The 23,550-nt window shown below is 43.7% G+C and overlaps 1 protein-coding gene across 4 annotated transcripts in view; it reads right to left on the reverse strand.

The window, feature by feature from the left end:
- Positions 1-571: 571 nt before the first annotated feature.
- The window catches only part of LOC104848588, a 45,351-nt gene continuing 22,372 nt past the window's right edge, over positions 572-23,550 (reverse strand). For 2 of the 4 annotated variants that reach the window (XM_010604642.2, XM_010604641.3), the window contains exons 3-4: positions 6,028-6,177; positions 572-1,794 (exon numbers count right to left, since the gene is read on the reverse strand). In XM_010604642.2, coding sequence (XP_010602944.1) covers positions 1,305-1,794; positions 6,028-6,177 — 640 coding nt within the window. In that variant the 3' untranslated portion in view covers positions 572-1,304. Of the gene's footprint in view, positions 1,795-5,558; positions 5,648-5,903; positions 6,178-11,760; positions 11,919-23,550 lie in introns of those variants that run through there. The other 2 variants (XR_776480.2, XR_004517844.1) reach the window with 2 other exon arrangements.

A 23,550-nucleotide genomic window follows, 5' to 3' on the forward strand; every position in this document is an offset into this window, starting at 1 on the left:
GTGACACACGCCTGTAAGCCCAGAACTCAGGAGGCTGAGGCAGGAGGATCACTGTGATTTTGAGACCAGCCTGGGCTACATAGTGAGTTCCAGGTCAGTCTCAACTACATAGTGAGACCCTGTCTCAACAAAACCCCCCACCACAAAAACAGCTTCTAGTTTAAATGATAATGTGACAGAAATTCTCCTGGACCTGTGTCTGTGGTGGTCCCCTACCCCCTTCACTTGTATGGGTGCCCTCTTATCCACGGGAACACATTCTGAGGCCCCCCCCAGTCGGGCCCAAACTGTGGGTGCTCCCAGACCCTGTGCGCGCTGGGTTCTTTCCTATAGGTGGGAGAAGTTCAGTTTATAAATTAGCTCAAGAGATGAAAATGACTGATAATGAAATAGAACAATTTGAACAATATACTGTAGTAAAAGTTATTTAAAACTTAAGAGTTGTTTACTTCTGGAGTTTTCCATGTTTGATGGCCTCAAGGCCTACAGCCTGGAAGCAGGAGGGCGTGTGTCCAGGAGGACAGGAGTCAGCCTCACCTCCGCAGGCCTTTGCTCCCAGGAGGAGAGAAAGAGGGTAGGAGGGAAGGGGCCTGAGTGCCAGGAAGGGCGAAGCCAAAAGAGGAGTTTAAGAAAGGGAGAAGTAAGCGAAGGAGGAGGAAGAAGTGGGAGAGAACTGGGCCCGGCAAGGAGGAACAAAGCAGCCGTTTGTACAGGGTGGGCCTGGGACCTGCCCCACCTCCTCCTGGTCTTCAGTCTCATCTCCCGTGTGCATCACCCAGCCCTCCTCACTCCTCACCCTTTGGGAGACTTGGGGCCTTCCGAGCAGAGCCAGCCTTCCCTGGCAGCAGACAAAAGGCCATTTCTAAGTTACACAGAAAATGTGTTACTTTGCCAGAGGGCCAGGGAAGGGCTGCCGGGGCCAATCCTGGCCCACGTAGCCTGAGCCGAGGGGCCTGTCAGTCACCACGACCCCTCGTGAAAGGGGCCCCTTGTCAACTTCCCTTGCCTTTGAAGTGACTGGGATGGAGGTGCTCAATTAAAAGCCCATCAGTCTGTAAGTAAATCAACGCCTATCAGACTTGTCACATCAAACAAACGATTATTACCCCAGCCCGCCCACCCCATTAATCTGGCTGTTCCTTCTGGACGGCTCAGGGTCAGGGCAGCATAAATCCTGCACTGGACTGGAGCCACCTGGATCCGGATGAAAGCTGGGTGCGACTTCCCCGGGGCACTGGGGCATTTCCCAGAGTCCCCCGGAGGGAGGGTGAGGACAAGCTCGGGACAGAGACTGGAAGAGACGCCTAGAGGCAGAGCCACAGGAGGATGCACAGCAAAGTAGAGACGGAAAGAAATGCAGGACACAGAGAGCCAAGAGGCGGAGAGAGAGCCTGTGACAGGTGCCACAGGGACTCGGCGCGTGCCGTGGACAGCAAGGAGAGGTCTCGATGCAGTTCCTCAGACACTGGATGGGAGAGTGACCTCGGCCAGCCCCATTTCCCGAGTTCTCCTGCGGCAGCCCCCGAGTGCCCCTTCGGGGAGGGAATGGCGGTGGGAGGGGATGAAGTGCAGGCTTTGTAGAGAACACCTTGCGTTAGGCACCCGCAAGCACGACGGCCGGAACTTGATTTCTGCAAAGACGGAACGTGTCCGCACACGCAGCCAGAGCGCCAGGTCTGACAGTCTACTGAGCCAGGCCTTGGGAAGCGCAGGGCCCGGCACGGTTCTCCGAGGCTCTGTGGGTTGCTCGGAAGGTTCTTTCTGCTCCTGAGATCAAACTCTTGGCGTTCCCCCCTGCAGACCGGAGAGAGAGGTGGGAGGGGAGGTAAGGAGACAAAGCAGTCGGAACTTGTCTGGAAGGAGGGACTGGGGTAGGAGGTGAAACGGGGAAGAGGAGGCTGAGGAAGGACACCGAGCAACCTGCTCAGAAGAACAAGGTGTGCTTCTCAAGGGAAAGGAAAACAGTCCTGCCCTCCACGCACAGCTCAGGGGACTTGTGGTATTTATGTTTTAAAGGGGCCCCTATGTGTCTTCCTACTGCTAGAAATCATTCCCCAAAGAAACCTAGAGACGAGCGTGGAACAGGAAAGACTGAGGAGCCCTCCACTCACCGGACCGGGGGGTCCCACGGCCAGCCCTGCCGACTGCGGAGGACTCTCACTAGGCAAAGAAAGGCCACTCGTGAAGATTCTGGAAACATTTATATCCCCACCCTACTCACTGCAAATCCTGCAGACAGGGTATGTTAGTTTTCTGCTGTAGTGAGAAAATACTTCAGGTTATCAACGTCTAAGGGTGGAAGATTTATTTTGGATCAGTGTCTCAGAGTTTTAGTCCATGGTCACTTGGCTACATTGTGTTTGTGCCTGTGGTGAGGCAAAACATCATGGTGAAGTGTGACAGGGACAACTGTTCACTCAGTGTGGCTGGAAGGAGAGAGAGAGAGAGAGAGAGAGAGGGAGAGGGAGGGAGGGAGAGGGAGGAGCCGGGCTCCCATAGCCCCTTCAGGGCCACACCTTCAAACACCTAACTTCTTCCCACTGGGTCCCCACCCCCTAAAGGTTCCACACCTTCCCATAGCACCACAGGCTGGTGACCAAGCCTTCGCCACATGGGCCTTGGAGACATTTAAGATCGGAGCCATCACACAGGTCGTCACCACCAGCACTGCGTGTGAACCTTCCGTCCGGCCAGCTCGCCACTCCCTGGTGAACTCATCCAGTCCATCACGGAGACCCCGCAGTGCAGCAGAGTGTCCCTCGTTCCTCTGAGGTGACGGATGTCCAGTCATCCCAAGTGGCAGTGTGGCCTTTCACAGAGGCGAGGGCTCACGATGCACAGGAATTATGCGCCGTTCCTGCTTCCGTTCACTCCACCACGGTTGGGTATGTGGTGTGCACTTAGAGGCCCTTTTCTGAGTCAGGGACATGGCAGTGAATGTGGTGACCAAGGTCATAGGGTGTGTGGGAGCTTTCACAAAGAACTCCGGGCGTCTGGCTTATCTTTATTTATTCGTCATGTATTCACTCTTTATGCAGATGTTTTAAAAACACGTTTTAATGTCTAAGTAATTTGCACCGCAAAGAGGCAAAGAAGCACCAGAAACAAATCCTATCTGCCTAGAGCAGAAGTGAGGCACAGCTCCTGAATAAACCGAACGCTTGTACAGAGTGGTAGGGGCCATTGGCCGGGAAAGGAGAGCAGAGCTCCGAGTGAGAAGGTACTTCTCTGGGTACTTCTTGCTGAAGGTCCAGAATCGAGTAATGTGTTAAATATTCAGTCATGACAACTTTTAACATACTCCATAAGACGGTCCACTGTGGGCTTAGTGCTGTTGTCTTTGGCAGTAATGACAGTGTAATTCGTTGTCCTTGTCACTGTGACCACATCACAACAGCCCCTGCCCCCAGGCGGGTGTACGGATGGGGATCCATGTAGGGCTGTCAGAGGTCTGGGGTGCGGCTGAGAGCCCCGTAGGGGGAGCTGCACACCCCATAAGAGGTGCAGTGATGGCAAAGCCTGGGGAGTGAGACTGCGCTTAGAACCAAGGCTTCACCTGTTGGCTCTTCCGCTTGCCTGCTGGGAGGCCACAGGCCCACCGCTTGAACGTGTGTTTCCTGTGTGTGTTTCCCCATCTGTTCTGTCGGGCGATAACAGTCCAGGCCTCAGAGGGCAATTAGAGGCGTGTAAAGCATTCACAGCAGTGCCCAGCAGACAGACAGCATATAGTAAATAGTGCCTGTCAGAACGACTGCCCTACCTACCTCCTTCCGAGCGGCCTGTGGAAGTCACCATCAGCACGAAGCGAGGAGGGCACTGATTACACGAACACCATTGTCTTCCTGTATTTAAATACTGGCAAGAGTCATCTATATTCATTTTACTTTGAAATTTTTTCCGAGTTCAGTACATTGGCTGCAAACATCTGAACAATTTGTTTTTACTCAGATAATGTGTTCATCAGCCTTTCGTGTAATATTTGATACCTTCAAAAAGTGTATGCATCGTTTGTAAATTTAAAGCTTCTACTGGCTCTTTTTCCTCTGTGATCTCCTGATCTCTCTTCCGGAACTGGTCATTACCCTGAATTTTGTGTTTGCTGTTCCTTTTTTAAAAAATGCTATTTTTAAAAAGAAATTAACGTATATCATAAATAATAACAAAATGCACAAGCCTCAAGCGTATGGCTGTATTAATGCTTAAAAGTCTGCGTGTACATAACGCCTTAAGCCAGGCATGGAATATTACGGCTACCCCAACAGAAGCCTCCCTCCTCCCCTGCCCAGTCGGTTTTCCTCGTCTCCCTCCCCAAGGTGACCACTGTCTGACTCCTGTCACCACAGATTAGTTTTGGACTTAAGAATGTAGTCTCATGTCTGGTTCCTTTCAGTTTTCCCCCTGCGAGACTCAACCTGTGTCACATGTATTCAGAGTTCTTTGTTTTTCCCGGTTGGGTGGATGTTCTATTATATAAATACACCACTCACTCTACCGTCACTGGGCATGCGTGGCATCCTCTTTCTGGCTATTATAAACAGAACTACTGTGAGCTCTCCACCTCCTGAGGTGCATATATGTGCTTGTTTTTGTTGGGTACAACAGTCATGATTGTTAGGTGAATAGGTGCCATAGATGCTTCTACACAAGTTTGGACCTGCCCTAATAGGTATGTACACGTTGTAAAATATACTTTACAAAAATGTGTGTCTCTATATATGTACACACACATACATACACTGCAAAATTTCTCTTCTATTCGGCAACTTACTTTTACTTTTTATTAATGGTATTTTTTGATGGTCGTCTAGAAGCTTGATATTTTAATTTTTTTTACTTTGGCCCACAGTTATTTAGAAAAGCGTTATTATTTAATTTGTAAATATCTGAAGATTTCTTGGTTATCTTTATTCTGGACTTCCTGCTTAATTTCACCATTATCAGAAAATATACTCTGAATTATTTCAATCTTTTAAAATCTGCTTACATATAGTTGAATCTCCATCCGTACTTGTATATTTTTTCTCCTTTAGTCCTCCATGTTTTTGTTTTATATATTTTTGAGACAAGGTTATTCTGTGAATACAAATCTAGAATTGCTGTATTTTTTTACACGATCCATTCCCCTCTCGTTAGGAAATACCGTTCAGTGGAGTGGCTTGTGTTTCAGGTTTACTCTGACCCTGTGTAGTCACACCAGCTTTTTTTTTTGATTGACCCTTGCTTGGTGTGTCTTTTCCTGTCCTTTTGCTTTCAAGTGTTTCCAGTTCACTGTTGCTGCATAACAACCGCCCCCTCAAGATAGAGGTACAAGTCCACAACCGTTTTGCTGTGCTCTGGGGTTTTGTGGGCAGAAGTGCGGACCGAGCAGAGTAGGGATGCTTACTAAGGCTTCCCGCTGTCTGCAGTCTGGGGGCTTTAAACCCCACCCTCCGACTCCCAGGCCTACTGAGCCTCTGCAGGTCTGCCTGCTGCTTCGCCTCCAGCCCCTGTTGTCCCACACTGTGCCATGACGAGCGACCTCAAGGGAAAGTCTGAGCCAAACAGGTTGCTTACCTCGTTTCCGTTCTCTATGTGCTCCTGGTCCTACAGTCCTGCCAGGCTTGGTCGCTCGTGGATGCTTTTACATCATTGTTTTGTGCATTTAATCCTAGCATTAATATTGTTATCAGTGGAAGTGTTTGCCTGGTATTCTTTTACTTAAAAACAATTTTATTGGCTGGGAGGGTAGCTCAGTGGTAGAGTACTTGCTGAGCGTGTGAAAACCTCAGCACCATTAAAACAAGCCAGTTTTATCACTTGTGCATGTTCATATAAGCAATTTATTTGCTTCTGAGATTTATACAAAAAAGTATCATCTTGTAGTAGTTTCATATTGTTATAAAACAAATTAACACACTTGGTGGCTTAAGACAATAGATATTTACTATCTCACAACTTTCAGTGGATCATGAATTTGGAACTGGCTTAGCTATATGGCTCTGGCTTGGGATCCTCCCTGAACCCGAAGTCAGGATATTGGTACGTTACCCGAAGGCTGCACTGGGCCCGGGCGGTCTGCGAAGGTGGCTCGTGTCCACGGCTAAGTGCCCGTTGGTTATCAGCAGGAAGGCTAAGTTCCTCCCTGTGTGGGTTTCTCCACCGGCTGCTATAATGTCCTTCTGACTGATGACTGGCTTCCTAGGATAAAGAACACAATCAGTAAGGTGGAAGTGGCAATAACTTTTCATTTATTCTTGAAGTCACATATGGTAATTTTTGCCATGTTCATTGTAAGTGAGTGACTAAACCTGGGTATCGTTCAACAACAGGGAAATTAGCCTCCACATCTGGAAGGGTGGGGTGTCAAAGAATTTACAAGCATTTTTTGAATTGGCGCATATTGGTAGGTGGGTTTCTGGGATTTGCTTTTTCACCCAAAATTGTATTTCTGAGCTTCACATCTATTGTTGCTAGTAGCTGAAAACCGTCTTATTTTTTTTACTTCATAATATTTCACAGTGAGAGTAGACTACGGTTTATTTTTCCCATTGTCTTGTTGGTGATCATATGTTGATGGTTTGTTAGAATCTTTTTTTGAGAAGTGATGCATCTTAGGTTTTTTGAAAGCACATTTCAAATGATTAATTCTGTAGTTATTTTGAGCGTAGAAAGCAAGCCAGTGCATTTTGTTTGGGCCACACTAGCAATGCACCTCCTCAGTGGTGTAAGGTACGAGAATGTGGTATGGATTATGAATACTATGTCTCTCATATGACTTTATTCTATACCCCCAAAGAAGACCATTAAAGTTCCAGTGTTAGGGCCAGGGATGTAGCTCACCGGTGCTGTGCCTGCCTGGCAAGTGCAAGGTCCTGAGTTCCGTCCCTAGTCCCCCACCCACCCCAAATTCTAGTGCTATTTATTTGCAGTTGCCTTGGTCACGTGGGTAAATCGCTGGCCTCACACTGGGAACACAAAAGTCAGGAGCTGAACAAGGTTAGCCGATGCCCTGGAGAATATGAAAGAGGGGCAACATGAGAAGACCAGGTCTGTTGGTCCTTCCTGCAAGACCATGGATGAGATCGGAATGAAACACAGGAAGTGGGTGCCTGTGTGTGCTTCCAGGCTCCTGGGGAACAGTTCCAGCCCCAAAGCCCACGTCTGTCATGAGGAAGCCTTGAGATAGTTATCCAGCGTGGTTAATACGCCTGGCTGTGCACCAGCAGCAGAAGCAGTAGAGGAAGTAGAAAGGATAAAATCTGAGCTCAGATCGTCCTGTATTTCAGTTGTGACCTTCACACTTCGTACAGTTTTACAGTGGGTAACTTAGGTACCTTCTTTCATCTTCAGCTTTCTCAGCTTCACAACGGTAATATCATGCTAATATCTTCCTTCTATGCCAGATTGCATTAAAGATGCCTAGGATAGACAGAGTCTGGCAATATTCGATGTTTAATAAAAGACAGCTTGGAGGCTGAAGTGGTGGCACATGCTTCTAATTCCAGCTGCTCAGGAGGCTGAGGCAGGAGGATCACAGTTTGAGCCTAGCTTGGGTAATTTAGCGAGGCCCTGTTTCAAAATAAAAAAATAAAAATGGCTGTGGATATAGCTATATCCATCTCTCTATATCTCACTGTGAGGCTCTGGGTTCAATCTCCAACAGTGTTAAAAGATAAAGAATAAAAATAAAAGGAAGACAGCACTGTTTCAACCATTTCATTATCGTTACCGTTGTCATCACCATGGTCACCATCACCAAATTGGAGAGGTTTGGCTGTGAGTATTGCTCTGGGCTTCTCTGGAGGTCTTGCATCTTCGCTCTCTCTGATTCTGTGTGCAAGTTTGCGTCCCTGCACCAATTAAGGTGTTGCAAGGCTCGGCCATTGCCTTAAGGCCTTTTCCTCAGATAGGCAAGGGCTGGGCTTCTCCCCAGTCAGGACTAGAGTGGTTGGGTTAGGCCAGGCCTGTGCAACACAGGGTCACACACCCGACGTCCCACGTACTGAGGTAGGATACACAGTGCTCCTGTACCAGGGAAACCCACGCAGAGCAGCAGACTTTCCTCAGGGCCACAGGGCTCAAAGCTGTCACTGGATTCTTAAACGCACCGATAGACGACGCATGCACAGGCTGAAAGGAGACCAGTTAGGGAGCCCGTCGGGTCCTAGGGAGATGAGTTAACGAGGAAGCATCAGCTTGGGTTTTGTTCCAGTCCAAGTGAGAAGGTCCACAGGGCCAGGATCGGATCAATCAGTGTCTTACCTGGTTCTTGTTCATTTGTTGGTTAATTTACCTGTTAAATGGTTACATAATGTATCAGTATGCAGTGTAAGGTGCTTTGAGTGTCTATGTATCTGTCTATAGCTGGGGGAGGCAGCACCTAACACAGTACTTCTGGGACATGGGAGATGCGCCATAACGTTTCCTAAGTAACCTTATGTACATATGAGACATAATATATACATAGCCCCCACATGCAAGGACTCTTGACACATGGCTCCTTTACATGGTGTGTGTATATATCTATATAGATGTATATTGATGCACTCTCTATAGAGATATCTTCGATCTATTTCTCTCTATCTATCTATACATATATAGATGAAAGCAGAAGGGATACAGTGGTGAGGTCATCAGGTCATAGGAGATGGGTCAATTAGAAGTTACGGGCATCTAGAAATGGGGAGAACGTCACCGGCAGCTAGAACGTGGGGCCTCTTCCGCTCTCAGCCTGCTCCTTTCGGTCTGCCACGCTACTCACCCCAAACACCCATTTCAGTGCATCCTGCCCCTTTTCTAAGTTTTAAAATGATTTGCTATTGCCAGTGGCACTGATTCCAAGGTTCCTTCCAGAGGGCTCTGTTATCTCTCCCTCCACACTCTTCCTTTCTTCCTTTTCCTAGGGTGGGGGTAGGGATGTGGCTGGGGGAGGGGGTGGAGTTTGTAGACTGCCTGCTCTGCTTTCAGACTTTCTCATGTTTTGTGGTTTGGAGCCCTTTGAAGGGTGTTCCCTTGAGGATGCAATGTGTGGGAATCTTTTTCCTGTTTATGTTTGAGTGTGTAGGCTTGTCTATGGGGCAGTCCTGTTCTTGCCTCTGCCTGGGGCCTCTGGATTTTTGCACGGAGGAACAACGTGAATTAGCGGTTTTACCTGGAGAGGTGAGGGACTTCCACATGTGGGCTTTGAGTTATATTCGAGCTGATGAACAGAGTATTCAAATTTCTGGTACTGGTGAGCTTATTCTTTACCGGCTTTTGGTTTCTTGCAGAGAACATAGCTTGTATGGGCCTGTGACCTTGGTTTGGCAGTAAACTCCAGCCCCTGGGGCTTGACTATTACTCATACACTCTAGTCTTGAGGCTGTATGCAGATGATTTCCTAAATCTGTATCTCTAGTCCTACTCAAATTCCAGAGTATAGTCTCTTGTTATAATTTGTTTCTTAAGTGCTCCCCAGATCTCACGTGTAGAAGGCTTGGTCCCCGCTGATGGCAGTATTCGGAGGCGATTGAAAAAAACTAGGAGGTTGAAGCTAATTAGGGTTGGAGGAAACAGATCACTGGGGATGTGCCCTGGTACTCGTGTCTGTCCTCCTGTCCCTGTCTCTGTCTCTGTTTTCTTCTGTCTGTCTGCCTATCTCTGTCTTCCTGTCTCACTCCTTCCTTTACCCCCTTTCCTCAGTCTCTTTCTTTCCCAGTACCATGAGGTAAGCAGTTCTGCATTGATCGCGACCGTGATATTCTCAGGCCTGAAAGCAAGGGAGCCAAACAACTATGGACTGAAACCGCTGAAACCGTGAGCCCCAATACATGTTTCTTCTTTGTAAGCTCTTTGTCGCTGGTATTTTATCACAATGACAGAAAGCTGACTAATACAGCTACTATATCCAACTGCCTGCCTGCTGACTTTCTATTTGGGTTCCTCATGACCATCTCAGACTTAACACAGTCACAGCAGAGCTACTGATTGGTGTGCAGATTTGTATGTTGAACACACTGGCACGTCATGCATGTGAATAAACACTCGGGGTACCTGTAGAGGTAAGTGATACTAATCACTTTCATGGTCATTATCTCCTTTTTACCGTCCTCTCTGTATATATTACAGCTACATAGATCTGCACACCACCCAGAGAGAGTACAGTTACCTTGGTGAACCAAAGTATGCTTTTCTTCAAACATTCCAGCAATCTCAAGATTTACAAGAGAGTGCTTTTTGGATAGCAGAAATCCTAACACTGAGTTTCTCCTGCTTCATGCCTGGACTCCATTTCCTTTTCCTTTCTGGTATGTTCTGGCTCTGCTTCACTTATGATGAAAGAGGAAGCAACTTTTACAGTTTCCCCCTTAATCTAGAGTTTCGGAAAATGTGGTCCCCTATCTGTGTTGCAATCACTTGGGGTACTTGTGAGTAGCAGTGATTCTTGGAGTCTTCCAAGCTAAACTTTCTGGGAATAGGATCTGGAAATACATCTTTATAACAAGTTCCTCAGGTTATTCTTAAGTGCATTGTGGTTGGAGAACCACTGCCCAAACCTCACTTTTTTTTGTAACTCACCTAAAATATTAATGGGGAGCTACCACATCAGACATCCCAGAAAAGAGGGAGCTGGAGGTGTTATTCAGCTTTCTGTCACTATGACAAAATATCTGAGATAATCATTTAGAAGAGAAAAGAATTATTTTGGATTCTGGTTTCAGGCCATGACAGATGGCCCTGCTGCTTTGGGCCTGTGGCAAGACAGCTCATAGCAGTAGAAATGCATGTTTGGACGAAACTACTTATCTCATTGCAGGGAGCAAAGACAGAAAGGAAGAGACCAGGGCTCCAGTTTTAGCCACTTTCCTCGTTGCTGGGACAAAATACTTATACCCACAATTTAAAGGAGGAGAGGTATGGTTTGGCTAGTAGTTCCAGTAGTTTCAGCCCACGTTTGGCAGGCTCAAACACAGAAATGGCAAGGTGGACGGGCTTGAGGAGAGCTGCTCACATCACGGTGACCAAGAAGCGGACAGCGAAGGGAGAAGCCAGGGAGGAACACGCCCTTGTAAGACAGGTCCCCAGTGACCTGGCTCTTCCGACTGATCCTGCTTCCTAACAGCCACCCAGCTATATCACCCCACAATTTGATCACCTTCCAAAAGCCGTCTACGAGCACATGGAGCTCTTGGGTGACATCTAGATAGAAAGCACAAGAGTGCCATAATCCCCTGGGAGGGCACACCTGCAACGACCCTAAGACCTCCACTACGCTCCACCTCCCAGTGGTGCCTGTTGGGGGCCCAGCCTTTACTATGTGGACCTTTGGGGGCCATTTATTCAAGCCATATTCCGGAGCCACGTTTGTTCCTGTCCACCCTAAAATTACTATAAGGCCAGGGGGACCTGTTTGGCCTGCCATGTACATCTTGTTAAGCTGTAGCATCAGACCAGGCTCGAACTCTCCAGAACTACAATTACCTCTAAAATTTTTCTCATTGGTGAGAGAAATGGCTTTGGAAGAAAAGAATTAAAACTTCCTCAGTGATTTTCATCTTCTTGTCTACACATGTGAAATTCAGCCGAGAATGATGAAACTTAGATATTATAGGCTGACCAACTGTCCTAGTTTGCCTAGGACTGGAAGGATGTAAGAATTTCAGTTCCAGAATTAGGAAAGTTCTGGCAAATTGAGGTGAGTTGTTCACCCTAGCAAATGTACTAGGAATGCATCAGCAGTAATGGATGTGAAATCTACCTAAGACATAAGGTGAGAAAGACTGGTTTGGGACGCAATGTTACCTTAGTTATGTCTTGCCATTGAGACAAAATATGTGACACCCGCAGTTTAAAGAAGAGTTTGACTTGGCTCTTAGCTTTCAGTTCAGCGGTTGGCTGGCTGTACCGGAGAAACAGCAAGGTGAAAGGGCACGGAAGAGGAGAGCTGCTGATCCATGGCATTCCGGAAGCGGAGAGAGGGGAGGAGCCGGAAACAAGGATACACTGCTCCTGCGGACCCAGGGACCCATCTCTTCCGACCAGGCCCTGCCGCGGAACAGCTCTCTCAGCTACGAACTCATCAGTGGATCCATCCGCCCACAAGGGAGATACAGCGAGCGCCATGGTCAGGCCAGCTTCCAATTGCCTACCTCTAACGGGTGAGACTTTGTGGGGAGATACTTTTGATCTAAAGAAATGTGTTTTGGGATCAGTCTGATTTTTGGTGAAGGACTGAACAATTCGAAGTGTTGAGAATTGGGAGGTGTCGCTTACCCTTTAACAAAAGCTTCCTGGCCACGGGGTTGTATGGGTGGCTGCTTTTTGCCCGTCATGTAGTTGTAAGAATGGTACAAACGTAATCAGGGTGAGAGAAGTGTACCTCATAGTTCCTAGAGGAGGCTGTTTTTCAGACCTAATCTGGTTATTTGGCGCCTTGTGGTATGTTCCTGAGTTGTGAGCACACATAAACAATGCACCATCATAAAGGGTGAGAGAGGTGGCGAAAAAGACTCCTTAGTATTTACCCACAGGTCTCTGCTTCTGGGCATGGCAATGCAGGCCTCTAACCCCAGCACTTGGGAGGCTGAGGCAGGAGGATCACTTGAGTATGAGGTCAGCCTGGGCTCTGCAGTGAGTTCAGGACCAGCCTTAACAACCTACAGGTGAGACCTGTCTCAAAAATCCCCCTGCAAAAGAATTTAAATACATCTGTGCTCAGCTTTGGCGGCTGATGCTCCTGTTTTTGCTTTCAGCGCCCTATCCAGCAGTTGTTATATCCATTAAGCAGGTAGCACAATGCTTGGGGCCCACAAAATTTTCAGGGCTCATAAAAGTATTTTAATGTATTTAAGGTGGTGAGAGAAAGCACTTAAGTAGAGGATTTTTAATATACACATATCAGTGCAATTGTCTATCAGTTCAGCCATGAAATACATGTTTAATACAATCACTTAACATTTTAAGTAATTATTTTTTTTGTTCATAGAAAAACATGAAGGCAAGTGCCTAAGTTCTGTAAAAGTCATGATGTGGCCCTGTTCCCAGGTGGCAGCTGTCAGCCGCTGTGGGCTGGGGTCGAGGGAACAGCATCTGTGAGCACCCGTCCCCTGAGGCTGTTAGGGCTGTGTGGAGAAGGAGGAGCACAGGAAGGTTTCCAAAATGTGGACCTGTGGGGCAGACAGACAGCTTCGGGGCTCACCTGAAGGATCTAGAGAGGGGTGTGTGTCAGGTTCATCTGTAGACAACCAGAGCGAGTCATTTTAGCAGGATGGTGGATGCTCTCAGATTTGACTTCTCGGTGTCCTGTGGCAAGGAACTTATTGTTCTTCAGTATTCGTTCCTGCTGGGTGTGGTGGTACATATCTGTAATCTCAGCTACTTGGGAGCCTGAGGCAGGCGGATGGCAATTCAGTCTAGCCTGGGAAACAGCAAGACCTTGGCTCAGAAATAAAATAAAAAGGCGTGGGTTGTAGCTCAGTGGTGGAGTGTTTGCCTAGCATGTGCAAAATCCTGTGTGTTAATCTCCAAAACCAAACACACACACACAATTTTTTTATCCTCTTCTTTCTTTAGCAGAAACCTGCTCAGATGGATTAAGTTGTGCCTTTCCCAACATAGGTTCACGTCTCAACTGCGGGTGCCTATAAGGCTGTCCCTGTTTGGAAGCAGGATCTTGGCAGGTGTAATCAAGTTAAGATGAGGTCGTACTGCATTAGGATGAAGTAGGGTGGAAGATCTCACAACTGTCATCTTTGTAAGAGAGAGGAAAGAGATTTGGATATAGAGACACAGAAGCCAGGTGAGAGCAGAGGCAGCATTTGTAGAGATGCAGCTGTGAACCAAGAATCGCCAGAGATTGCCAGGAGCCATAAGAAGGGTGGGAGAGGCGCAAAACAGTCTCCTTCAGAGCCTCTAGGAGGGACCAACCCTGCCAGTACCTGGGTTTTAGATTTCTGGCATCTTGGACTTGGAGAGAGTAAACCTATGGCGTTTTAAGCCACCCAGTTTGTAGCGCACTGTGAGGGAAGCCATAGGAAGCTAACACACCCTTTAAATTGTGCCAGGTAACATGGCCATACAAAGAAGGACTGCATTTCCAGCTTGCCAGGTATCTAAGCTCCTTGTTCCTTAGCTCTAGTCATTGCAGGGTACACCCAAGCAATGTAACTTTTTCTTCTTCAACTAGTACTTCAAAAATGTCGACACATGATTATTGTATGTGATTGTGGGGTACAAGGTGGTAATTAGTACACACGTACAATGTGTAACGATCAGACCAGGGTGATCAACATTTCCCTTTCACACATTTATCATTTCTTTGTGTTGGGAATCTTCAAAATCTTTTCTTCTAGTTCTTTATGAAGTTCACAATAAAGTGTTGTGAACTATATAGTTACCCTACTGTGCGGTAGGACGAATTCCTCCCTTCTAACTGTGTTTGGGTACCCATTATCCAATTTCCCTCTACTCTTCTCTTCCCCTACCATGCCTAGCTGATGTTGACCACTCTCCTATTATTTATTTCTACGAAGTCAACTTTTTTAGCTTTTACATATATGTGAGAGCATGAAGTATTTGTCTTTCTGTGCCTGACCTATTTCTACCTAGAATAATATCCTCCAGTCCCATCTACTCTGTTGTGAACAACAGGATCGCATCCTTTTTTGTGGCTAAATAATATTCCCCCATGTGTGTATATAATTTACCCATTCATCCATCAATGATACCTTGGCCTATTCCATATCTTGGCTATTGGGAGTAGCGCTGCACGACTTTCCAGTTGTGCCTTTGAACCAAAGCAAAGGTAGTGCCTTGCCTAGGTACTTTCTCCCTTTCCTCTGGCTGGAATGTACATATGGTCTTGAGCAACAGCAGTTATCTTAGATTATAAATGGAAACCACATGTTCAGGCCATCGAGAGCCTGGGTTCTTGGTGTTGTGGAGCTGCCCTGATGCCTTGGATCGTTTATACTTGAATTCTTACATGAGAGAGAAATAAACAGTCCTGCTTAAATGACTATTCTTTCTTTTGACTTTTGTTGTAGCAACCAAAGCTTTCCTGAAATCATGCAGCTCTGCTCTATGCTCCAGAGCACTGCTTCTCTGCAGCTCTCGTAGGTATGGATCCTTGACACTGGGGCCCTGTTGATCAGACTAATGTTTTGAGTTTTTATTCTCACTTTTATGATGATGGAGACGGGTTGCATTTAACCCCCCAATGGGAAATATATACCAGTGAGCCAGGCCAAGGGGAAGGTTGTTACCAGGACGAACCTCCTTGGAGGGCTTGAATATACAGCCTCGACCTCACAGTCAGCCTAGGTCAGCAGGCTGCCTGCCTGCCTGCCTTTCACTCAGCAGGTTCCTCACCATGTTTGAAGGCCCCGATGTCCTCTAGTTCCATTGCTGCCCGAACAAAGGAGGGCAGGGGAAGAGGAGTCCCGTTGCTGCTCACATAACCCACTCTCCTTTCCAACTCTCTCATGTGTGATGGCCTTCTTCTTTTTGAATGGTTCCTTTTAATTTTTCCATGGGATATGTCAGTGCAACACCTCAGGGTGAGACTTGTGAAGTGTGTGTGTGCAGGTGTGTGTGATTTGGAATGGAATGGAAAAGAGCTACCATTACCTGAGGTCCTCATTATGACAACAGACATTACAACATTTAATTCTCAAGGCAACCCAGAGAGGTAGGAGTTGTACACACATGGGTCGATAGCCTCCAAGGGCATCTGACTTAATGAACTTTTTCTGTACAAACAAACTACATCCACTGTTTTGTCAGAAAGCATAATAGGAAAGTGGAAATCTGTAAATATCTGGCTATTCCAATATGGAACTGGCCACTTGGGAGACATAAGCCAAAGAATGATCTTGGACCTGTGTTATTTAGGTGTTTCACCTGCCCAGAGGAGTTCACTTCTCCTGTCTCATGTGTCGTCTTCTTGCATACCAAACAATGACGACAACCACCGGCATCCTGCTCTGATGTGTCAAGGAACCAATGGCTTCCAAAGCAATGGAGGAAGTAGAAGTTTTTGTCTTAGCCGGGTGAAAGTGTTTTTACTTTGTTTCCTTCTTTTTGAATTGGTCTTTCAGTAACAATTCAATATTTGAGGTGAGCATTCTAGATCTCTTTATCCTTTAAAAAAAAATCTTATTTACATGAGTAATCCCAGCACTCTGGAAAAGTGAGGCAGAAAAGCTGTGAGTTCAGGGCCAGTCTGGGATACGCAGTCTGAGGCTGACCTGGAACACAGTATGACCTGTTTTACTGTGAATAACAAACAAAATAAAAAACAAAGCCCTCCCAAGTAAAATCTTACATATATGAAAATCAATTGCATTAAACAAGTTTGACTTAAGCACTTTTCTTTACCTGTATGGATGTTGTTTGCCAATTTGACTGTGGGCCCATCCATGTAAAAAGGGCAAAATTTTTTTCTTTTAAGCAACACTCACCTCCTTCCTACTTTAAAAATTAACAACCACCCAAGAATAGCATTTGAGTGTATTGGCTTCTTATCTTTTCCCTATTATTAAACATGTACAATATAATCATGATAAAATTTTATATTTTTTGTATCCCTTCCCTTGAGCCTGAGTGTGTGTTTAACTGCATCCACACCGGCATCCACGAGCACCACCCTGCCACCACACACAGACACACACACATTCAGCTACCTTCTTCTGCTCTAGCCACTCTCTCAGAATGACTCCTTCCTGCAGGTTGCAAACTGACAGTGGAGAGACGCTGTCCCTCTCCCCAGGGCTGACTGCTCCTGCCCCGGGGCAGCTGAGATGCAGTACCTACAAGTCACACGGCTTTTCCTTTGCAGGAGGAGGGAGCCTGGTTCTACCCCCTCTTCAGTTCTCACAGAGAAGCCCTCAGAGGCTACAGTCCTTTTTTTCTGAGTGTCATTAAAGCACTCCAGTGGACAATGTGATTTTTATTTTTCAGTTTTCCTGCATCACCCACTGAATTCTTCCTTGATCACTTTAGGATTTCAGAGCAAACCCCTTGAGGTAGTACAGTGAGTGTGGACTGAATAGCCCACTCAAGTTCTTTTTTAATTTAAAAATCCCAGCTTATTCAGTCCTGACTTCCATATGATAAAATCTATCTTAAGTGTACAGTTTAATGAGTTACGGATTTATATAGTTGTGCAACGATCACTGAAATTGCTCTGGAACTTTTCCTTCACCCCAAAAGGCTCTCCATGCCCTACTCTAATTTCACCCCCCCACCAGTCCAAGGAAAACACTGATCTGTCTTCTGTCTCAAATGACTCGCCATTTTTAGACATATTGTATGAGTGAAATCCTAATACGTACTCTCTTATTTCTGGTTTTTACTATTTAGCATACGTGTGTGTGTGTGTGTATATATATATATATATATATATATATATATAAATAACTGATTTTTTTGGATTCACCCAAGGTTACATATAACAATAGTTTGCTGTTTTTTGTTGAGGAGTAGCATTTCATTGTACGGATGTATCATATTTTGTCCATCGATGGACACAGGTTGCTTTCACCTTTCAGCTATGGGGGATGTTGCTACTATGAACATGGGAATGTATTTGTCTGCCCTGATCCTTTTGGTATAATATCTAGAATTGGAATTTCTGAATGATACGGAAATCCTATGTGTAATCTTTTTGATGAGTTGTCACACTCTTTTCCTCAGAAATGGTAACATTTTACATTCTCACCAGCAAAGCACAAGGGTTCCAATTTCTTCATATTCTCACCACCACTAATTATTTTTGGATAGCAGCTATCTTAATGTAATGTGGTATCTCATTATGCTTTTGATTTGCATTTCTCTAATGATTAACTAATTGGTGATCTTAAACATTTTATATGCATATTAGCCAGGTGTATATCTCCTTATTGAATAATAAGGAGCTGTTTATATATTCTGGGTGTTTATCCTTTATCAGATTTATAATGTTCAAAAACTTTCTGTCCTGCAGGCTGCCTTTTCACTCTGTTGATAGTGTCCTTCAATGCAAATATGTTTATAATTTTATGAGGTCTAACTTTAGATATTTTGCTTCATGCCATACTTCTGATTCCATATTCAAGAAATCATCAAATCTAATATCATGAGCTTTTCTCCATGTTTTCTTTTGGGAATTTTATCTCTTAGGCATATCTTTGGTCCATTTTGAGTTAATTTGTATGTGTTGTAAGAGTCCAATTTCATTCTTTTGCCTGTGAACATCCAGTTTTTATAGCACCACTGGTTGAAAACACTTGAACAGTCTTATCAATGAATAGTTTTGAAACCCTTGTCAAAAGTCATTGGCCTATATATGATGTATGAAAGTTTAATTATTTCTTTTTTATTTCAGTAATTACTTGTCTTTATGTCAGTTCTAAACTTTTTTTTTTTTTTGATACCAGGGATCAAACTCAGGACCTTGCACTTGCAAGGCAGGTGGCGGCAACACCACTGAGCTAAATCCCTGTCCTACACTATTTTTATTTTTAATGCTGCTTTTCAGCCATGTGTTAAAAATGGGAAGTAGGAGACCTCCAAATGTGTTTTTTGGATGGGCTGGGGATTTAGCTCAGTGGTGCTGCCACCTGCCTTGCAAATTTGTTTTTTGCTTTCAAGATTGTTTGGGGTATTTAGACTCTCTTGTGATTTTTTTTCTATTTCTGCAAAGAAATACTTTTGTAATTTTGATAGAGATGGCACTGAATCTGCAGATTGCTTTGGGTAGTATTAACATCTTAAAAATGTTAAGGGAACTTCCGGGAAGATGGCAGACTGGTAAGCAGCAACAGATTGGCTTCTCTAAGATTTGGAATACAGACCCTGGAAAATAACAAATTGGGGAAGGAAAGGAGAGAGGTAGATTCCTGGGACTCAGGAAAGACCTGAAAGGAAAAATGGAGGCTATAGGAAATTGAAAATCCAGAACACATCGCAGAAAAAGGAAGGGGCAACCTTTACATTCTCCCAGGCTTTGGGCTCATGGAGTAAGAAAGAAAGATGGAATTTGCAGAGGTGCAATGAAAGCAGGTGACTCCAGAGACCTTCAGGGAGAAATGAACCGGTAGAGCACAGCAGTGGATGCTGTGTACTAAAACAGCTGGTGAGTGACTCTAGTCCAATCAACTGCTGTGTTCCCTGGACAGTGCTTGGTCAGATGCCATTTTGAGGAGGGTCCAGGCTGGGACTCAGAGCAGCTGTGGACTGGCTTCATCTCAGGACTCCCAGTGTTGAAATCCCACAGTGACTGGGTGAGAAACAGCCACAGGAGGTAGCCATGATCACGGAGCTGTGGTCAGGCTGGCAAGAGACACTCAGAGTGTTACAAGGTAAATGACTCTACTGCACAATCAGACGTCAGGTTCAGCCTGAACGTCCATGGATTTGAAAGTTCCAGAGCCAACCCCATGCCCCAATCCTGCTGCTTTCTGGGATTATCAAGCACAGATCTGGGCTCTGACTGCCTCCTTTTTCTTCCAGAGAGAGTATTCATGCCTTGAATCAAATGCTGCCACAAAACTATAGACTCCAGAAGGTAGCCACAGGTTTGAAATCACAGAGAAACTTATTTTTTTTCTTTGCTTTTAGGGTTTTTAATTTCCATTTGGTGCTTCCCACCCCCCCCCGGTTTTGTTTCTTTGTGAGGGTGAACATTGTTTGTAGTGCTTTTTATTTTCTTTTGTCCATTTTTCTTTTTTTCATTCTTTCTTTCTCTCTTGTTTTCACCTGTTTCCTGAAGCATGGGTAATCTTCCTGTGTCTTTCAGCATTGCTTCTAATTTCTTTCTTTCTTTTTCTATTTTTTACCCTCCTCCCTTTCATTTTTACCCTTTAGAGTAAAATTGTACTATTGAGTGGATATTTACTATATATAATTTTCTTATTTGTCTTAGATTTTGTTATATAAATAGAAATCTTATACAGATAGTTAAAAGTGGCAAATTATTAGTTATGACAGTTATGTGATTGATGCTATTGTTATTGTGGACTATACTACTTTAGCCAAGGTGACATAATTGCAATGATTAGTTGATCCTCCTTGTATGCCAAATCCTAGATGTCTGTGGGACTTAAATAATACTACAGTCTAGTACCAAAGAATTGGGTACTAGGCCAAACAGGCTGCAACCTCTTATCCCTAACAAACAGAAGAGGCAAGATCCTGTGACAAACTCAAAGGCCAAGAGCCAGCAAGCCTAGAAGACATCTCTGAAAAACAGTTATTTCCTAAAAAGTCCGCAGTACTAGTAATAAAGCTACCTACCATAAGCAAATTCCAAGTGTCAATGCAGATAATGAATAAATAACAATAACATAGGGCCGGGGATTTAGCTCAGTGGTTTGGTGGCCTGCCTTGCAAGCACAAGGACCGGAATTCAATCCCCGGTACCAAAAAAAAAAAAAAAATAAAAAAAAAAAAAAAAAAAAAAAAAACCAACAACAAAAAACAAACAAAACAAAAACCCAATAACAACAGCAACAAAAATAGAAATGATAAAACATGGAAGCAAGATGCAACCCAGAGCTTGAGCTTGCAAACACAGTGGGCATTGAAGCAGAAGAAATAAAAAGCTACCCAGCTAAACTTTCTGAAATGGTAGCAGTGGAAATAACAAAACAGATGAATGAGTCTTGAGAAAAAAGAAAAGAAGAAATAATTACACAGGTAATTAAAGAGATGATGACCATAATGAAGGACATGGTTAATGAATCTAGAGTAGATATCTATTAAAAAAAATAGAGAGCTGAGGAAAATGATGGGAACCAGGAACCGCCAACTTAGGAAAGAACTGGATTCCATAAAGCAGATTCAAACAGATAACCACGAGATTAAGCATTCTATTGAAAGTATACACAGCAGAATCAATGTGAAGATAGAGCATTATATCTAGAAGACAGATTTGCAGTTAGCAATCATCAAATGAAAGACTTCTTAAAAATACCCAGGGACTATGAAAAATCAATCCAACAGCTGCTAGGTAATGCAGAGAAGAATAACTTAAGATTAATTGAAAGCAATGACAAATTAGGAGATAGCACAAAAGACATTAAAAAAACATGTTCACTGAAGTAGTAGTAGAAAACTTTCCAAGTATGGAAAAAGAACTTAATACACAGAGAACTGAGGCATATAGAACTACACCTAGTCACGAGCAGAAAAAACTACACCGAGGCATGTAACAGTCAAGGTTCCAGAAATTCAACACAATAACAGAATATTAAAAGCTGTTAGAGAAAATAAACAAGTTACTTACAAAGGAAAGCCCATCAGAATAACAACAGACTTCTCAATGCAGACCCTTAAGTCAAGAAGAACTTGGAATGAAGTATTTCAAGCCATAAAAGAAAATAACTCCCAACTTAGATTGATGTACCCTGAAAATTATGTTTCAAAATTGACAGGGAAATAAGATACTTCCATGACAAAGAACACCTGAAGAAATTCATGACTAGAAAACTAGCACTCCAAAAAGTTCTGAAGGTTATACTAGAAAAAGACGATGAAGACAACTCCAAGAATCCCAATAGAATGAATCCACCAGGCAAGACAGACAATTAAAGACAAGAGAAAGAAAAGGAATCAACAAGAGAAAAATAATATATTGTCAAGGACAAATCAATACTTATTAATTATAACAATCAATGTAAATGATCTCAATTCACCAATAAAAAGAAACATATTGGCAAAATGAATCAAGAAACAAGATTTGACAGTGTACTGTATACAAGAAACACATTTATTCAAAAAGGTCAAAGGATGGAAATTAAATACTACCCTCCTAAACAACCAATGGGACCCAGATGAAATTAAAGAAGAAATTAATTTCTAAAATTACACAATGATATCAGTACGACATACTGGAACTTAGGGACACAATGAAAGCAGTCTTACGAGGGAAATTTATAGCAGTGAATTGCCACATCAGAAAAACAGTGAACTCAAATAAATAATCTAATATCGAATCTCAAGTTTCTAGAAAAAGAAGAGCAAGTTAAACCCAAAGCCCATACAAGGAAGGACATTATAAAGATCAGAGTAGACATAATGCAATTGAGACCAAGAAAACAACATAAAGAATCAATGAAATGAAGAGTTGGTGGTTTGAAAAGTAAATAAAATAGACAAACCAACCTTATCAAAGGAAGAGAAGACCCAAATCCATACAATTAGGGATGAAAAGGGTAAAATCACAACAGATCCTGTAGAAATCCAGAAGATCATTAGTACTTACTTTGAGAACCTCTAATAAGATAGAAAATTCAGAAGAAATGGACAGATTTCTAGACGTATATGAATTACCAAAGCTGAATCAAGAAGATATAAAAATTCTAAATAATTCAATATCAGTTAATTAAATTGTAAAAAAAAGCCCAGATCTTGATGGATTTACTACTGAATTCTACAAGAACTTTGAGATCTAATGCCACTACTCCTCAGACTCTTTAATGGAACTGAAAGGGAAGCAATACTCCCAAAGTCATTCCTGGAAGCAAGCATTATCCCTACAGCAAAACTAGAGAACAACCCAACCAAAACAGGAAACTACAGGCCAATGTCTTTAATGAACATAGATGTAAAAATTCTTATTAAGATACTGGCAAACAAAATGTAGCAAATCATCTGAGAGATTATGACCAAGTAGAATTCACCCTAGGGATGCAAGGATGCTTCAACACGTGGAAATCACTAGATGTAGTACACTACATTAAACACTTCACAGTTTACCCTGAGTGTCACTCAGGCAGTGAGCTTGTTTACATACTATCTTAAGGGTTGCTCAAGCAGGTGTCATTTCAATCAGTAGATTCTCATGTTGAATATATTTGACAAAACTGTCACTTTATATATTCCTGTTATATTAGCTTATAAAAATTAATGAAAAATACAATTTTTGGTCATCTTGTATTTAAATATTTGGACTGGTAAGTATGTAACAGAACTAAGGCCACATGATCATCTCAGTAGCTGCAGAAAAGCATTTGACAAAGCCCAATATATATTCATGATAAAAGCCCACAGAAAATTAGAACAGAAGGTCTTATCTCAATCTGATACAAGCCATCTATAACAAACCAACAGCCAACATCATACTAAATGGTCAAAAGTGGAAAGCTTTTATTATAAAATCAGGAACAAGACAAGAATGCCCACTGCCACAACTCCTATTCAATATAGTTCTGGAAACATTAGCCAGAGCAATTAGAAAAAAGAAATAAATAAAAGGAATATGAATAGGAAAGGAAGAAGTTATATTATTATTATTTGCTGATGGCATGATACTGTACATAGAAGACCCCAAAAACTCCACCAAAAAACTCCTAGAACTAATATACAAATTCAGTAGCATTAAGCAGGATACAAAGTCAACACTCAAAAATCAATAGCATTCCAGCTGGGGATTTAGCTCAGTGGTTCTGCTTCCTGCCTCACAAGTGCAAGGTCCCAAGTTCAATACCTGATAAAAAATCAATAGCATTCCTGTACGTGAATAACAAACTCACTGAGAGAGAAATTAGGGAAACAGCACCTTTCACAATAGTATCAAGAGAAATAAAATATTTAGAAATCATTCTAATGAAG

This window comes from Fukomys damarensis, unplaced genomic scaffold (assembly GCF_012274545.1).
Source record: "Fukomys damarensis isolate Sample0158 unplaced genomic scaffold, DMR_v1.0_HiC HiC_scaffold_18, whole genome shotgun sequence".
Taxonomy (NCBI): domain Eukaryota; kingdom Metazoa; phylum Chordata; class Mammalia; order Rodentia; family Bathyergidae; genus Fukomys; species Fukomys damarensis.